Raw genomic sequence first — 15,879 nt, 5'->3', positions numbered from 1 at the left:
AGTGATACCTCGCATGTGCAGTGCACTGAGGGGCGGACTGACAGCTCATGGGGCCCCATGGCAATAGGGGATCATGGGGCCCCTGTGTCCTTGCCCAAACTCAAAAAAGCCTATGAAAAAGGTACCAGGGGTATCTCCTGGTGGGGCCCCTTACTGACCCCAGGCCCTCGGGCAGTGCCTGAGTTTCCAAATGGTCAGTCCACCCCTCAGTGCACTTCATGTGTATATACACATTCCTATACTACACTACTCACATTGGTGTTTGTACAGAGATAAAGGTCTCCCCTGCCCTCCATTGCAGATAATCAAGCTTGGTCAGCTGCTTCCCTGGCTACAGTAAATGACAGCTGTGAACCCATAAGTGACATACCGTAATGCATGCCGCTTCCAGGTTCATTAATCACAGAAAGGATTGGGGAGTGAATATCACCTCCTGATTGCAATGGTGCAGTCATTTATCTCAGTTTCAGGCACCCTGGAGAAATGGGAGAGCCTAGGGACCACCATAGGCACTGCCAGTGTGGGAGCACACTTTCAGAGACCCATACAAGTGAAGGATGGCCCTAGTCATATTCTGTACAATCTTCCTAGTCAGTTTAGCAGCAGCCTTGAACCACTGACCTAAGAATTTTAGTTCCTCTTCTCAGTCAACATTTTTTGGTTCCCTAGCTTTGAAATCCAGCTTGCCTCTGATTTTTTTCCACCTATTGACAGTGCACTGGCGTTCAAAATAAGCACGGATATATCCTGAAATGCTCCAGCCCTTGTAAATATGAAAGTGTATGTATGAATACATGTAGTACAACCATCATATCATTTGGTACTGAAAAATAGAACCGTAACCAAAAAAGAAACTACTGGGGCTTTTTTAGGCACCATACCAACAAAATTCTATACACAAATTGTAAAAAATTGTCGCTTTATTGGACACCATTGGAAACACAATTGAGGTAGAAAATGCGAGCACAGACATAGCTCAATAAGTAAAACATGTAGCCATTACATATTGTAACTATACAGAACACCAAGCTTTTTTGGAATTTTTCTCCAACGTGTTTTGCAGGACAAAAGCCTGCTTCCTCAGAGAGATTTAGCACACAATTCTAAAATCATAAACAAAACCATAATAAACAAATCATATATTCCAAAAACATTGATCACCAAAATATTTACATTTTCCAGAAGATGGCATCTGATTTTTCATTGGACAGCCAAGGAGCTATGACCATATAAATCAAAGAAGACCCTTCCATCAAAAATTGCAAAAAAAGAAAAGAAATATGGGCACACTAGATAATTGGATTGAGGCCATTCTGTCTAAAAACAAAAAAATACGCAGGTAATAATAATGGAGAAACAGAAAAAAAACAGCAGACAGCAGCATTTTCAGTTTGGGGGAAAGGGTAGTGTTACATGTACTAGCATATTTAAATACACTAAAAAATTGCAGCCAAACTCCAGCTAATGCATTATAATCAATTACAGCAAACAGTTTTTTTCTTTTTGGGATAAAGGTTTTCCATAAACAAATAAAAGCTGATCATTGAAAGCATCCCTGCCAATGTTAAATGGTTTGTCTCATCTCTGTAAAACAGATACATCTGGAAGAGAGTTTGTTCTTTTGAAACACAACAGACTTACTGACTGGATCACTAGATGAATATAGAAAAAAAGAGAGCCTAAAAAAGAAAATTAATGCAGCCAGCACATCAATATAATAAATGTTTGCTTATTGGGTTTAATGTGGATTTAATGGGTATTATTGCAATGACCCAAACTATTTGTTAATCTGTTTGTGGCCATTCGGAGCCAGCTGAATATGTTGTGGATGCTGTGAATAATTTTTACCAGGGGAGTTCACAGACGCTCAAAAAGCCCAACTCTATCCTAAATCTTTTGGATATTGGTGGAAAGGTAAGTACCTCAGTTCTCCAATGGAGAAAATTTCTCTCCAGTGCCCACAGAGGATGTGAAAGGAATCTCCCCTACAAGCAGGGCTTTGCTTCAGCAGGAACATGAGGGAACACCCTTCCAGCACCTCCAGCCCTGAATGTATGTAATGGCAAGGGGTGCTGTAGGATCCATTTTAGCTGGTTGCTGGTGGATCTATTGTATCTGAAGGGGGTCTATTTTCATGTGGTGGTCTGTTGTTGCTGGAGAGGTCTATTGTTGCTGGTGGGGATCTATTGTCGATGTGGGTCAATTGTTGCTGGGCGGGATGTACTGTGGAGAGAGGGGTCTATTGTCTGTTGCTGGCTGCTGAAGAGTCTATCGATGATGGCTGTTGGGAGATCTGTTGTAGCTGCTGGGGGTCTATTGTTGCTGGGGTGGTATTTTGTTTTGAGGATCCATTGTTGCTGGATGAATCTGTTGTTGCTGGGGGGTCTATTGTTGCTGGCTGCAGGGGACCTATTTTTCTGATTTTCTTGTTATAATTAACAAATGTTATACAAATTATTTAGCACCACAAAATGATAGTTGGCTCTGTATTCTCTAAAAGAAGCCATACTGGGAGGTGAGTAGGCGGGCGGAGACAAGAAGTGACTCAGAAGGGGGGAGTTCCAGCACCTATTTTTAGAGAAAAAAAGCTCTACCTACAAGTGTACAATTTATGATACCCATCCCTACTAAAAAATCATTTCACTGTTGCCTGTTTTCCACTTATAGATATTCCCTCACTTCCTCTCACACAGGAACTGAGAAGCAATCATCCAAAAATGGACAAATATAGCAAGAAAATGACATTGGTTGTTACCCTTCACTGTTCTATCAGAAACTGGAAAAAAAAAGATTTAGCTGTCTGTAATCTTTAACATGGATGTTTATACTGTATTATTGATAGAAGAAATGTCCAATTAATGGCAGCATTTTGAAAAGAAGAATATGCACAACTGCCAAATACAGCCAGTATTTTCAGTTAAAGTGGTATTGAGCCCAAAAGATATAAGTGGACCATACATATGTATATGAGTGACATTATTATATTGCAGCTGCTGCATTCGTTTTTTTTTTGTACGTGTTCTCTCCTTTATTTTCACCAGGTGATCAAACCAGTACGTTTTTCAACAGAATAAGATCTCCTACAAAATGTATCAGAGTGTTAAGACAAACCATTTATGACTGGGGTGCTTACAATTATCATCTTTTATTTATGTATGCAAAACCTTTATTACAATAGAAAAAAAATTAACTGCTCGTATAACTGCAGTGTGAGCTGGAGTTTGCCTTCAGTTTGTTAGTGAATTTAAATCTGCTAGTACAACTAACACTCCCCTATCCCCTGACTGACAATGTTGCTGTCAAAAGGTGTCTATGTGCTCCTTCATCCACAGTGTAGGCACTCTAATACAGGAGGAGTGCTACTGGCCAGATCACCAGGTAAAAGCAGAAGGGAAAAAAGCCTAAAAATGAAAACTAATACAGTCATGACATCTAAGGATTAGTAAGCTGCAGTATATTACATTTTTGGTTTTGGGTTTAATACTGCTTTCATTTCAGGGATTCCTGGTTAGCACACAATATGTTGCAATACATATATAATACATGTTAGCCAGCTATGTCAAAGTGATCCCTCCCTGTTCAGTCACCACTCTACTTTTCCAAAATGCCAAATACTTGTTTTTAGCCTATTGGTAAGCTGCAATAAATTATGTTTTTAGTTTGGGGTTTAATACTGCTTTAAATGCTTTGTCTATTCAGATATAAGTGGACCATACATATGTATATGAGTGACATTTATGTTTTACATTTTGAAAAGTTAATAAATGTACATACAATAAAAGCTATCACTAGCAATATTAGAAAATCCGGCGTTGGCTTATACTTAGTAGTGCCTTAACGGTAGTTGCATGATTCAATTTCCTGACTTTCTTGTTATAAATGAGCACATATAAACTATGTAACTTTGATGGACTTTTGCCTGTAGCAATCTTCCCTACAGGACATGCTTTTAGCCACTTTTCATTCATCAGGCTTAAAGATACTGCCAGGGAATACTAGGGCATTTTGAAGTTCAATGTACAGAATGGTCGAACAGGCTGAGTGAAAGGCACTCTTGTTTTGCAAAATCAAATCATTAACGGTTAAAAGGATGAAGTATAAGAAATTTAGTGCAAATGCACAATTTACAAAGTAATTTCCCTGCACAAAAATGATGCTTTGAAGACAAAATTAAATTTAAACCTAGCAGGTATATGCGCTGCTTGATGGTAAATACATCCAATAATATTATTTGTGCAATTAGTTCTCACACAGCCAGACTATGAACAGTAGAATCTTGTGGGCAACATTTTCATAAAAGAAAACTTTCAGGAGAAAACTTTCAGGACAGAATCTGTGGAATTCATAAAGAATGTCTAGAATTCTGCCATATTTTCCCACAACATATATCAGTGTGGGCAACAGATTCACACAGTATATCTGTCAGAACCATGCAGACAACACAGATGAGGAGTTTAACAGATGGGTGGGCAGAGCCTAATGAGGATTCAAAAACAGTTGTTCTCCATCAGGTCCAACCCCATTGTGATTGACAGCAGACAATGGGCTGATTCCATAGCCAATAATGTTAATCACAAGTCAAGAACAGACCTCATGGGGATCTAATCCCTCAGCTATGCCATCAGGCTTTATCCACTGTGAGCATCAATGGTTGCTAAGAGCCTCCCAGCTGTGAAATTAACATCTTCCTTGGCAACCAATGACAGGCAGGGAAAATGTAGAAGCAGCAAACCTGGCTCTCTGCTACACAGTGTAGGGAGACAGGCACTCTGGCTGTCTCTGTATGCCAAGTTAAAGTTGTTCTTAATTACCCCCAGTTTTGCTATCTTAGAGCTGGAGATAATTCTTTTTGAAGTTAATGGAGCCACAGGGACACTTCGTAAAAGTGGAGCTATTAAGAACCAACGGAACCTTCCATACGTGTTGGAAAAGTTTACAAAAATGGCGACAGAAAATTTTTAATCTGGTGCAGGTCATTTTAAAGCCAGTAAAGTGTTGTAATTGCTTAATTTAATTCTCCCAAATGTGTAATGTACAAGTAACATTGCCCTGAAATATACATGGTACAAGGTCTACTGCATCACACTGATGGGTTTATCCCACTGCTCATTCTTATAAGGTTCTCATGTCAGTAAACAAACTGTTATCCACACACCTGAATAGCCTTTAGCACTATTCCACCCTCTCCTAGTCTGGATTTTGGTGTACAAGGGATCACTAGAGTGATACTTATCAAATTCATTTACTTATGCTACCTAATTTTAAAATTTATTTAGTGTTTTTTAAAGTGTACAGTATCTGAACCCAAAAAATAATTTGCAGCTTACCAGTCCTTAGACATTAGGAGCAGTCAAGTATAGAAAATACCCATTGTCTTTGTCACTTTCTATGAGTTGATAGGAAAGCAAAAACATTTTCTTTATTGTCCATTGAGGTAAACATTCAGGTTATACTGCCATTCACAGGAGGTTGGGCAATTGGCAAACTAACATGTTATGTCAGCATCATATAACCCCACATTTTTTTTGCTACTGTACTTGGATTATTACCTCTCACTTCTCAGGGGAGGATTCCTCTCTTTTAGGGGTAGGTTGGTTAAACTCAACTGTTTAAGAATTCCTACTTTCCTACTTCAAGAAAAAGATTTTACAGTAAATATTTCTTTCTTGTGTAATTTATTAGTTTCATCAATTTATCATGTAATGGAGATAAATAGGCAGCTATGGGTTTGCGATAGGTCTACCTACTATGGTGTAGCACTCTGTTATAGCACTGTGATCCTTAAGCTTGAACCTAGCTAGCTCATTCCTGAATTATACTTACTGTCTGCAACCTGCCCTGACCTTTGTCTATCCCTGGCTTACACTTTACTGTCCACTACTTGCCCGATCTCTATCTGTCCCTGGATTATGCTTACTTACTGTCTGCTACCTGTTTTTGAATTATGCATACTGTCTGCCACCTGCCCTGACCTCTGCCTGTGCCTTGATTATGCTTCTGACTGCTGCCAGAACTGACCTCTGCCATATTTTGGATTTCTCTACTTACTGCACTTTTGTCTTTGCTATTCTCTGCAAACATCTGACACCCCCACAGCCAACAGTATCCCCTTAATCTCTCTTTGCTCTTTCTCTGGTTTTGATTGGCCAGGGATTTTAGCCTTGCGTAATAAGTCCTCGGCACAGCCAAATACTGCCAGGCCTACTTGCCTTATGCCTTACCTTAAAGCGAAACTAAACCCTCCTATCCTTTTCAGCCAAGGAAACTGCTCTCTGAGCCTCTGTTTGATCTGCAACTGTCATGGTGCTGCACATGTGATCAGTTATGACACCAGCCTTTTAGTTGAGACAGTTTGGTTGACAGCACAACCAAATGAATGTGACAGCATCCTCAGCATTCCGGAAATGTAACTGCTTTTAAAACCGTTAATGCGATGGGTTTAGTTCCGCTTTGAGGGAACGTGGGCTGCTCAACCTGTTTTGGACAACCTATCACAGTTTTACTGTGGCAGGGCAGCTCCGCTGAGCTGGATCATGTACATGTACCTGATTCAGTATTTCATGTGCCCGCTGCCTGACCTGTGCTGTCATTTGCCACAGCACAAGTCAGTCAACAGTTCCCAGCCAACCCTCTTCCTCAGAGCTAAGGCTGATTGGTGTCCCCGAAACACGTCAGCTTTCATTGTCAATCTGTCTCCAGTTGGAGGTGGAGAGTGGACTCTTACATTGTGAGCTTTATGAATTTACATGCCTTTAGCTCACTTGACTTTTGAGTATAATATTTGTTTTCTTAATTCTTTCAATAAAGCGTCAAAGATGATGAGCTAGGTGTTTGAGCCCTCTCTGTTTGTGTTTTGTCCCCAATGTGCATGGACTAATAGACTAACATAGAGCTGCTTATACACGTTCAAGAAAAAAATGCCAAAAGCTGGTATAAGCAACATTTTTTATGCCAAGTGTGCATGGACCCTTAAAGTAAAATGCCTGCATGGATGCCCCCCTTTCCATGACAACGTCTATCTACAGCACTGATCCCTAATAATGTATTGACTATGCTGACAATTTTCCTGCTATCTGTCCTTGGTTTAGACATACTTTATGTTCAACACAGTTGGGTGATTATGGGAGGGCCCCATCCAAATTGTGGCATGAGGCCCCTGATATCTGTAGCTATGCCCCTGACTGCATTAATCAGTGTTTTAAATCTGCCTGGAATTCAGCTTTAAGATCAAATTCTGACAATACTACATTAACAAAGTGAAGCAAAGGAAGCAAAGGATAATACAGTTATCATTAGCAGACAATTAGATGCTGTTACCATGAAAATCCCATTGGTTTGTACAGCCAGCACCCCAGTGTTATACTGATTTTTATTAATTGGCTGTAATATATCACCACTGTGTCACAATGAGATAATAGATATCTACCAGTGAAGTTCTGCACATAAACTGTAGCATGTTATTGTCACAGTTATATTAAGAGGAGGGAGCCAGTTACAAAGGATTAAGTGGATGGATTATCAAGTATATATTCAGCTCAAATTGAACCTATAGCTGTGCAAGTCACAGAACACAACTATCCTGAGACTTTTGCACAGTGGTGTTATTAAATGTATTAATGCTAAGCTCTGTTTATTTAGGGCTCAACTGCAGACGAGTCGCAAGTTGGAAAATCAGCATCACTGATAGAAAGTCAACACCACCACCTACTGCACTGCCTGGAAAAGACAACCGTAAGTAGAAGCATGCCTTTTCATAGTTCTGCAACTTGCATATAAAACCAGCATGACTGTTTCCTCTTGTGGCAAACAGCTATACCTTCATTCTTTTTGTGATGTGAGAAGTAATAAAAGCTATATCTATCTATAGCTATATAAACATACACTATAGGAATTGAGTTTTTTCTCCAACTTATTGAATCTACCCATAATCCATGGGTCACTGTTGTCCAATACTTGTAATTTCAGCAGAATCATACAAGAACTGGCCTGTAAATGGGACACAAGACCAAGAGATACACTTCTGCAACACAACCATCAGGGGAGATGCTAGAGACTAACTGAAATATTCAGCTCATAGCCTCCCCATATCACTCTGGTGATAGGCAGACAACTGGTGGCAGCTGCTTTGTCTGCCTTATACGTGCACACATTTTGTGTAAGCATGAATGTATACAGTGTGACTGTTGAGTTTTAGAAAAACACTTCTTCAACAAGACTGCCCAAGATCCATCTAGTTGGTGTCCTCGTCCTGTCCTGGTGAGTGAATATATGTAGACAGGAAGAGGCTGGGAAAGGCTGAAAAGGAGTTTAGCAGCACTGAGATGCAGCAAAGAATGAAAGAAGTTGAAAACTATTTTCTAGGTAAAAAAAATCCAAGGCAGTTGAGGATACATGCTGCTTTAACAAACTAAATGTATTTCTGTTTTATATCTACTTTTCTGGGACATAAAATAATCATGATTTAATATGCCAGTTCTAGGTATAAAGAGTAAATTGCATATTATATTTATATATGAAACAAACTTAAATCAACTGTTTATTAGAGATGGGGTTTTTTTCTTCCCTTAAATGTGCAGCTACCAACATTCCTATAAAGCAAATTAAATAAACACAAAATTCTCTGAAATGTGGAACAATGTTTGTTTCTGTGCTTTTACTAAATGGAGATTGCTTTATGCATCGCACTGTTAGATATTCTCCCCTTTTTTCATTTGCAGTATTACAATAGGTTTTACAATTTATTGCTGGCACAGTGATATAGATCATTGTTTTTCTGCCAACAGAGGACCAGTTCCTTCTGCCTTCAAGTCAAACAGAAAATTCATGTTTACTCTTCTTGACTAGAAGATGTATTGCTTGACATTGCTTTCTGGGCAGTTTTTACCACATTAGTTTATTCATAATTGCATATTTGACACCAGCTTATGCCCTGACAATCCTTTATGTTCCTATATGTCACTTGCAAAATCCAAATTAAGAAGACAGTATTAGTAGGTTGATAAAAAAAATGCATCCATGAGAAGCATATTATCCTAATTGTTGCACTTCATTCTGCTCAGTACTATGGGCACCAAAGAGGACTTTACAAGGTGGGACCTCTTCACGTTAATAAAAGGAAAGACCATAAAGAGACTGAGATTTCAGTGCAGCCTTTCAATTCTAATAGATGATGGCCCTTAAAGTAGAACTGTATCCAGGCTATGAACATTTAATTATTTACATATTCTTAACAAGAAGTAAAAAAAGCTTCATACCAAAAGTAGCTCATGCACTGCTTTTAAAAAATGCACTGCAATGAACTGCATAGCACTGCAGTACCATGCAATCCGGTGTAAGCAAATGCGCTGTGTTCGTAAACTGCATTTGGGGTGTCATAATGATTATAATAACACCCACAACTGATCGTACACCCAGTGTATTTTGAATGTAGATTGGGAAACACGACAGAACGCAGGTTTCCAACTCTGGGTTCTGGTGTGAGTGAGCCTTAAAGCAAGCCACTCCTGACTTCTAAAGCTGTAAAAAAATGTTTAAAGACCATTGGATATCACAACAAAAACTTAAAAGTCAGGATTCAGTGAGTTTTTTAGAAACACTTGTTGATTTGCTTTAGAAGGCTAGCAGGCTGCCAAGATACTGCTTAAATAGGGAAAATAAGTTTTGATTTTAGTGTCTCTGTTGTGAACTTTAAAAGTAATTTCTCCCCATGCCCCTAGATACAGAGGTGAATACTGGGATATTTTAAAATGATTTTGCTGCTTGTTCAGAATATGTACATTTTTAGTATGCAGAGTCTGAGAAAAGATGCACTTTAGAATAAGCCACTGTAGCTGCAGGCACTGTGGAGTAATTCATCAAACTTATAGAAAAAATAATTTCACTTTCTTTTGTAAACACAGAGCAGGTGTACATTTTTGTTTTTTATTATTTATTTATTACAGGTACTTATATAGCACCATCAATTTATGCAGCGCTTTACATATATATTGTACATTCACATCAGTCCCTAACCCTCAAGGGGCGTACAATCTAAGGCCCCTAACTTACATTCATACATACACATACTAGGGCCAATTTATACAGGATCCAATAAACCCACCAGCATGACTTTGGAGTGTGGGAAGAGGGGAAGAGCAGAGTGCTGGGCCCTGATTTTAAAAGTTAACTCTGGACTGTCTGTAAGTGAACCTATACAGTGCCCCCCCCCCCCCCCCACACACGCACACACATCCCAACCCACCCTTTCCCTACCCCGCACTGCATAGGTTAAATGCTTTTTGTTTAAAGGAGGAAAGTAAAAAGTATAAATACTTGCTTCCCTAGCAGCTTGTGCCTTCCTTCATGTCCAACACTCCAGGTTGTAGGCAGCTCCTTTCATCCACCCATACAATGCAGACAATGCAGGACTACTGGCCCTCTGTGAAGTAAAATGTATTTGCTTCAGGTCTGGATCTAGCCTGTCCAATGTGGGGCTGCAGTAAAAAGTGTCAGGGGGGGCAGAGGATCAGAGGTCAGGGGGGCAGAGGACAGGGGTCACTGCTGGCAGGGCAGAGGACAGGGGCACAGCTTCTCTGGGCACAGGCAGCAGAATTCCCCACACAGGAATCACTGAGATCAGTATAGTGTCAGTCAAGGAAAGTGCAATATAGTGTCAAACTAGGGCCGGAAAGTATCAGATTTGGGCAGCATAGTGGCTTTGGGGGGGCAAACTAAAATCTGGGGGGCCCCAGCAGCCCCCTAGATCTGGCCATGATTTGCTTATTTCTCCTAGCAGTGCAGATTTCTACAGACTTAAATTTACCCTGTATGGCTCATGTGGTCAAAAACCACCACATGCCCCTCTGCTAAAACCTTATGGGACAGCAGATGTTTGTGGTTTAAAAAATGTTTTAAAAAGCTATATTTTAAAGAAGTTTGTATAAGGGTCAAAGAGAAATTGTGTGTGAGAGCGTTAATAATGCTGTTATACTATAAAATATCATTATAGTTATTATTCTTGCTTCTACAACTGTAACTTTTAACCAAAGCACTGGTCCCTAGTAGTGTGCCTACAGTGCTCTTGGTTCTCCTGTTGTCTGTCCTTGATTTAGACATACTTTAGGCTAAGGTCAATGACTGTATTACAATAGTTGATACTGCCAGTTGTTACAGAGAGAGTTAGCCAGGAGGCCCCATCAAATTTATGCTACAGGGCCCCATGATTCATAGTTATGCTCTTGTATACAAGCTACATCTTGCATGATCCCCATATAATTCTGCTATCAAAAGATTATACATTTTCAGCATACAGTCATACTGTATAGATCATGTCCAGGTCTGTGATGCATTAATGTTGTTGGTCATTAATATGTTAGAAAAATATATATTTTAAATACCTCCATTACCACTGGCTTTACTAATTACATAAGCAAGCCTTGCCAGTATTTTTCCCGTCATACACCCATTTCCTTTAGTGAATAAAAATGGATAACTATTTCTGTGTCATTTTTATCTCTAGATTACAATTATGTACTAAGCTGTTTCCAATTTTACATGCATTTTATGATTTCTAAATGTTAAATTAAAATGAATGCATTGTAATGGTTCACCTTAACATTATTATATGGCATTGACTGTCAATGCAATATAATGTTTTATGGTGCAAAAAAGTATTTTGTATGTGTCATGTTATTCTTTAACTTCTGCTTCTAATTTGGTATGTTGGAATGTGTTTGCCTGTGTATGAAAATTAATTTCTATTTTTTTCCTTCCCATTACACTACTTTCTTGCCAGAATGATAGTGAATTGGCTATGTGATATTTGCTAGAAATTGGCTCACTGCTGGTTTGAGATTTGTCTACCAAATATAAGCAAAACATGTATTTAGAAAACAAATATTGGCAGTACTTAATAGGAAAATTGCATAAAGTAAGCATTTAAAGTGCACATGATAATATAATGTGTGAACTAGTTTTCATGCAAGGTCTGCTTTAATACAACAGGGACTAAGCTGCACACCTGTCTGTTTTCTTACCGGCTAAACATCTAGCCAAAGCACATTTATGCTGGTGCCCAGTGGGTTCTGTTTCCAGCAACAGCTTGTTTTGTCGAAGGACAGCTGTCTGAGGCTACTTCTTATCCACATCCACACTGAAGTTGGGTTGGGATTGCAGTGTCTTAACAAACAATGCATTCATCACTGGAGGATAAGTGAATACATACGCCGATACCTTTATTCCAGAGCAGGGGTGGACTGACAACTCATGGGGCTTCCGGGCAATAGTGGATCATGGGGCTTCTGGGCAATAGTGGATCATGGGGCCCCTGTGTCCTTGCCCAAACTCAAAAAAGCCTATGAAAAAGGTACCAGGGGCATCTCATGGGGCCCCCTACTGACCCCGGGCCCTCGGGCAGTGCCCGAGTTTCCAAATTGTCAGTCCGCCCCTGTTCCAAAAGGAATCAGCTCATCTCTTAGCTTTGAGTGGCACTCCATTACAGCTTGGTCTATCTTTTTTGGAAAGGTATCCTATATGTTGCCAATCTAATCATAGGCTAAAACACAAAAATACCCATAAAGATATTTATGAAACCCCAGGAGCCAAAGTTTAACAGTGCCACGGCTTAACACCATGGATCTTTTTGCTTTACATTTCTTTTATCAAATATATAGTAGTTTTTTAAGTTCAAGTAGCAGATGAAGCTCTAGGCTCCTTTTCAAATGTTTACCAGGCAAACCTTAGCTGATTTGTTGAAAAGTGCCTCTTCACTCTATTCATATAGGACCACATAAAGATTCAATTAGAGAAAAACAGCCTGAATGTACACTGCTTAAACAGTGCTTTTACAAAAAAAAAAACAATACTACTTCGTTTTTTATAAAATAAAAATTATGCATATATGTAAATATGTTATTGTAAACATTAGTTTAAAAACTTTAAAAAAAACTTGAATGCACTCAAAACCATTAAATATTCCCTTTCAAAAAGCAAGTGAAGCAAAGAAAACTAGGGATAAAAAATAGATAAAAGAGGAGCTTACTGCTAGGGGTCAAAATAGTTAATAAATAATCAGCGATGTTACCTAATTATCAACTCTCTTCCCATCTAAATGAGGCAAGAAAGGCAGAAAGTATGTCCGTTGCTTCATTAATTTCTTTGAGTCAAATCCCTATTCTGCTGTTTTTTTTTAAAAAATAAAATGTATTAAAAGGAAAACTTGGAAGGATGGCTTTTAAACCAAACTTGCAAGAAGACCTGTCATGAGCGCAATATCTACAAAGGGGGTTAAAGTGTAATGGGTAAAGTGGTCCAAGTAAATATTTGGGCAGCAATCTTAAGAATAGCACAGCAAGACCAGAAACTGTGATAAAGACTGAAATTATATGAGACAATTTTAGGTAAAAAATGACATCTTTATAACCTTTATGGATTTATCAAGTCCAACATATCTTAATTAATTTTTTTGAAGACCACAACTATAAACCTGTTGAGCGCAAAAGGTAATTAAGCTTAACGGTCCATTTAAAAGCTTTGGTCTAGCTTTGTCTAGCATCTCTCATCTTTATATAAACTATCAAGCATTATTTAAATGAAGATGTTATATAAAGATTTGTACTTAACAAAATCATGACGAATATTGTCAATAAAAGAAATGTTGTATTGGATAAACCACCAGTGACTGACTGAACTCTGCATGCTGCCTCAGTATACTATACCCATAAACCTCCAGGGATGTTGAATAAGACATAGGCTTCTTTGGATGTCAAGAATCTTTTCTAATCAAAATGTATTAGCTGAACAATGTTCTGACATTCTGGAAGCATGAATATTAGAGCTGATTTCTTCACAAAAGGGCTGCATAGGAAAATGTACAGAACTTCTAAAATCAAGCCTAAAGGAATAATTTATCATTTTTGCCACCTTCTCGTATCTATCTAAACAGCAGATTTGTCTAAATACTTTGCAATAGATTCAGATCATGGTTATTGGCAAAGTGCAAGGCTGGGAGGATATTCATTTTGTAATCCAAAATTAGTTTGTATACTGGTAAACACAATGTTCCTCTAGGTCTGGTACAGATAATCTCCTAATATGGTTTTTGTATGATATATTAGCAAAAGAAATCCATGGGGAGGGGGGGAGCATTTAGTAGCCAAAATTAATTTTGATACATTAAAGGAAATGGATTAGCGATCTTATTTTAAAAAATAAGAAGAGTAGGTTAAGAACAGATGTTATTCTTGAGATATTTAGTGTTAATTTTGCATAAAGTGATTGCAAAAGTAGATTTTTTTTTAAATAACAAGCATGTATATACTTCCCTGCTCTGTGCAGTGGTTTTGCACAGAGCAGCCCCGATCCTCCTCTTCTCAGGTCCCCTGCCAGCATTCCTGGCCCCTCCCTCTTGCCAAGTGCCCCCACAGGAAGTAGCTTGCTATGGGGGTACTTGAGCAGGCTCGCTCATAGCCACTCCTGTGTGTCCATTCACACACAGATGTGGCTTAGCCCTTCCCTCCTGCTCTCTCTTCATTGGCTCACTGGCTGTGAGGACAGAGAACCCTGTAACAGCTGAGCCTCTTGTGCACATCACTGGATCAAGATGGGGCCCAGGTAAGTATTGGGGGAGGGGACTGCTGCACACAGAAGGTTTTTTACCTTCATACATAGAATACATAAAGGTAAAAAACATTCAGCCTTTACAACCACTTTAACCACTTGCCCTCCACCCTATAGCAGAAGTACTGCTACAGGGCGGCAGGGCTGCGCAAAATCACGTATAAATTCATGATTTGCATTTCCGGGTAGGGCCGTGTGCACGCGACGCCCTACCAGCGTAGCCACCGGCCACTGTTGGCTGCTAGGGATTTCAGTCATCGGGTCAGTCTCCGTGTGTATAAACAACACAGGTCTCTCTCCTGTCAGCATGGACATGCTGTTTTGTATCTCTCTGCACAGCAAAAATACAAAACAGCATGTCTCCCTGGTAAAACACAGCACACAGTAAAACACACCCAGCACACAGTTAACCCTTTGATTACCCCAGATGTTAACCCCTTCTTGTCCAATGTCATTAGTACAGTGTCAGTGCTTTTTATTAGCACTGATCACTGTATTAGTGTCACTGCGGATGTCAGTGGCAGTTAGTCAGTTCCCACCAAGTGTCAGAATGTCCGCCGCAGTCCCGCTATAAGTCACTGATCGCCGCCATTACTATTATAAAAAAATTTAAATAAACTCCCAGTATATATACCGCCATTTGTAGACACTATAACTTTCACGTAAACCAATTAATTTACACGTATTGAGATTTTTTTTTAGCAAAGACGTAGCAGAATACATTTTGGCCTAAATTTATGATGAAATTAGATTTTTAAAATTTTTTATCGGATATGTCTAATAGCAAAAAGTCAAAAATATTCCTTTGGTTTTTTTTTTCAAAATTGTCGGTCCTTTTGTTTATAGCGCAAAAAAAAACGCACAGGTGATCAAAATACCACAAAAAGAAAGCTCTATTTTTGGGAAAAAAAAGACACAAATTTAATTTATGTACAGCGTTGCATGTCCGCGCAATTGTTAGTTAAAGTAACGCAGCGCCGTATCGCAAAAGATGGCCTGGTCAGGAAAGGGGGTAAATCCTCTGGAGGGCAAGTGGATAAAATATATGCTAGATCAAAATAGAAAAAAAAAACTAAGCAGCACACCTCTGCAATACCAATTCCCCTGTGTTTTGAGACCCTGCAAGTACAGAAAAATATTTGCCAGAAATGCAGTTGTGGACTGACAACACACAGCATTCTTGTGGACTGAGTAGTGTCAGCATCGCCCAGTTTTTGTTTGCTAAACTACTGAATCAAGCTACTTCTACTCGTGTCATCCATATAAGCATTTATTAATTTATAG

General features: G+C 39.1%; 1 protein-coding gene across 4 annotated transcripts in view; it reads left to right on the top strand.

The window, feature by feature from the left end:
* Positions 1-15,879, top strand: part of KCND3 (potassium voltage-gated channel subfamily D member 3) — a 679,189-nt gene that overhangs the window by 641,380 nt on the left and 21,930 nt on the right. For all 4 annotated transcript variants that reach the window (XM_089668314.1, XM_089668317.1, XM_089668316.1 and 1 more), the window contains exon 6: positions 7,639-7,731. In XM_089668314.1, coding sequence (XP_089524440.1) covers positions 7,639-7,731 — 93 coding nt within the window. The remainder of the gene's footprint in view (positions 1-7,638; positions 7,732-15,879) is intronic.

This window comes from Staurois parvus, unplaced genomic scaffold (assembly GCF_062004578.1).
Source record: "Staurois parvus isolate SC_StPar_1 unplaced genomic scaffold, SC_StPar_1.0 ptg000056l, whole genome shotgun sequence".
NCBI classification, from domain to species: domain Eukaryota; kingdom Metazoa; phylum Chordata; class Amphibia; order Anura; family Ranidae; genus Staurois; species Staurois parvus.
This window is presented reverse-complemented; position numbering and strand designations above follow the sequence as displayed.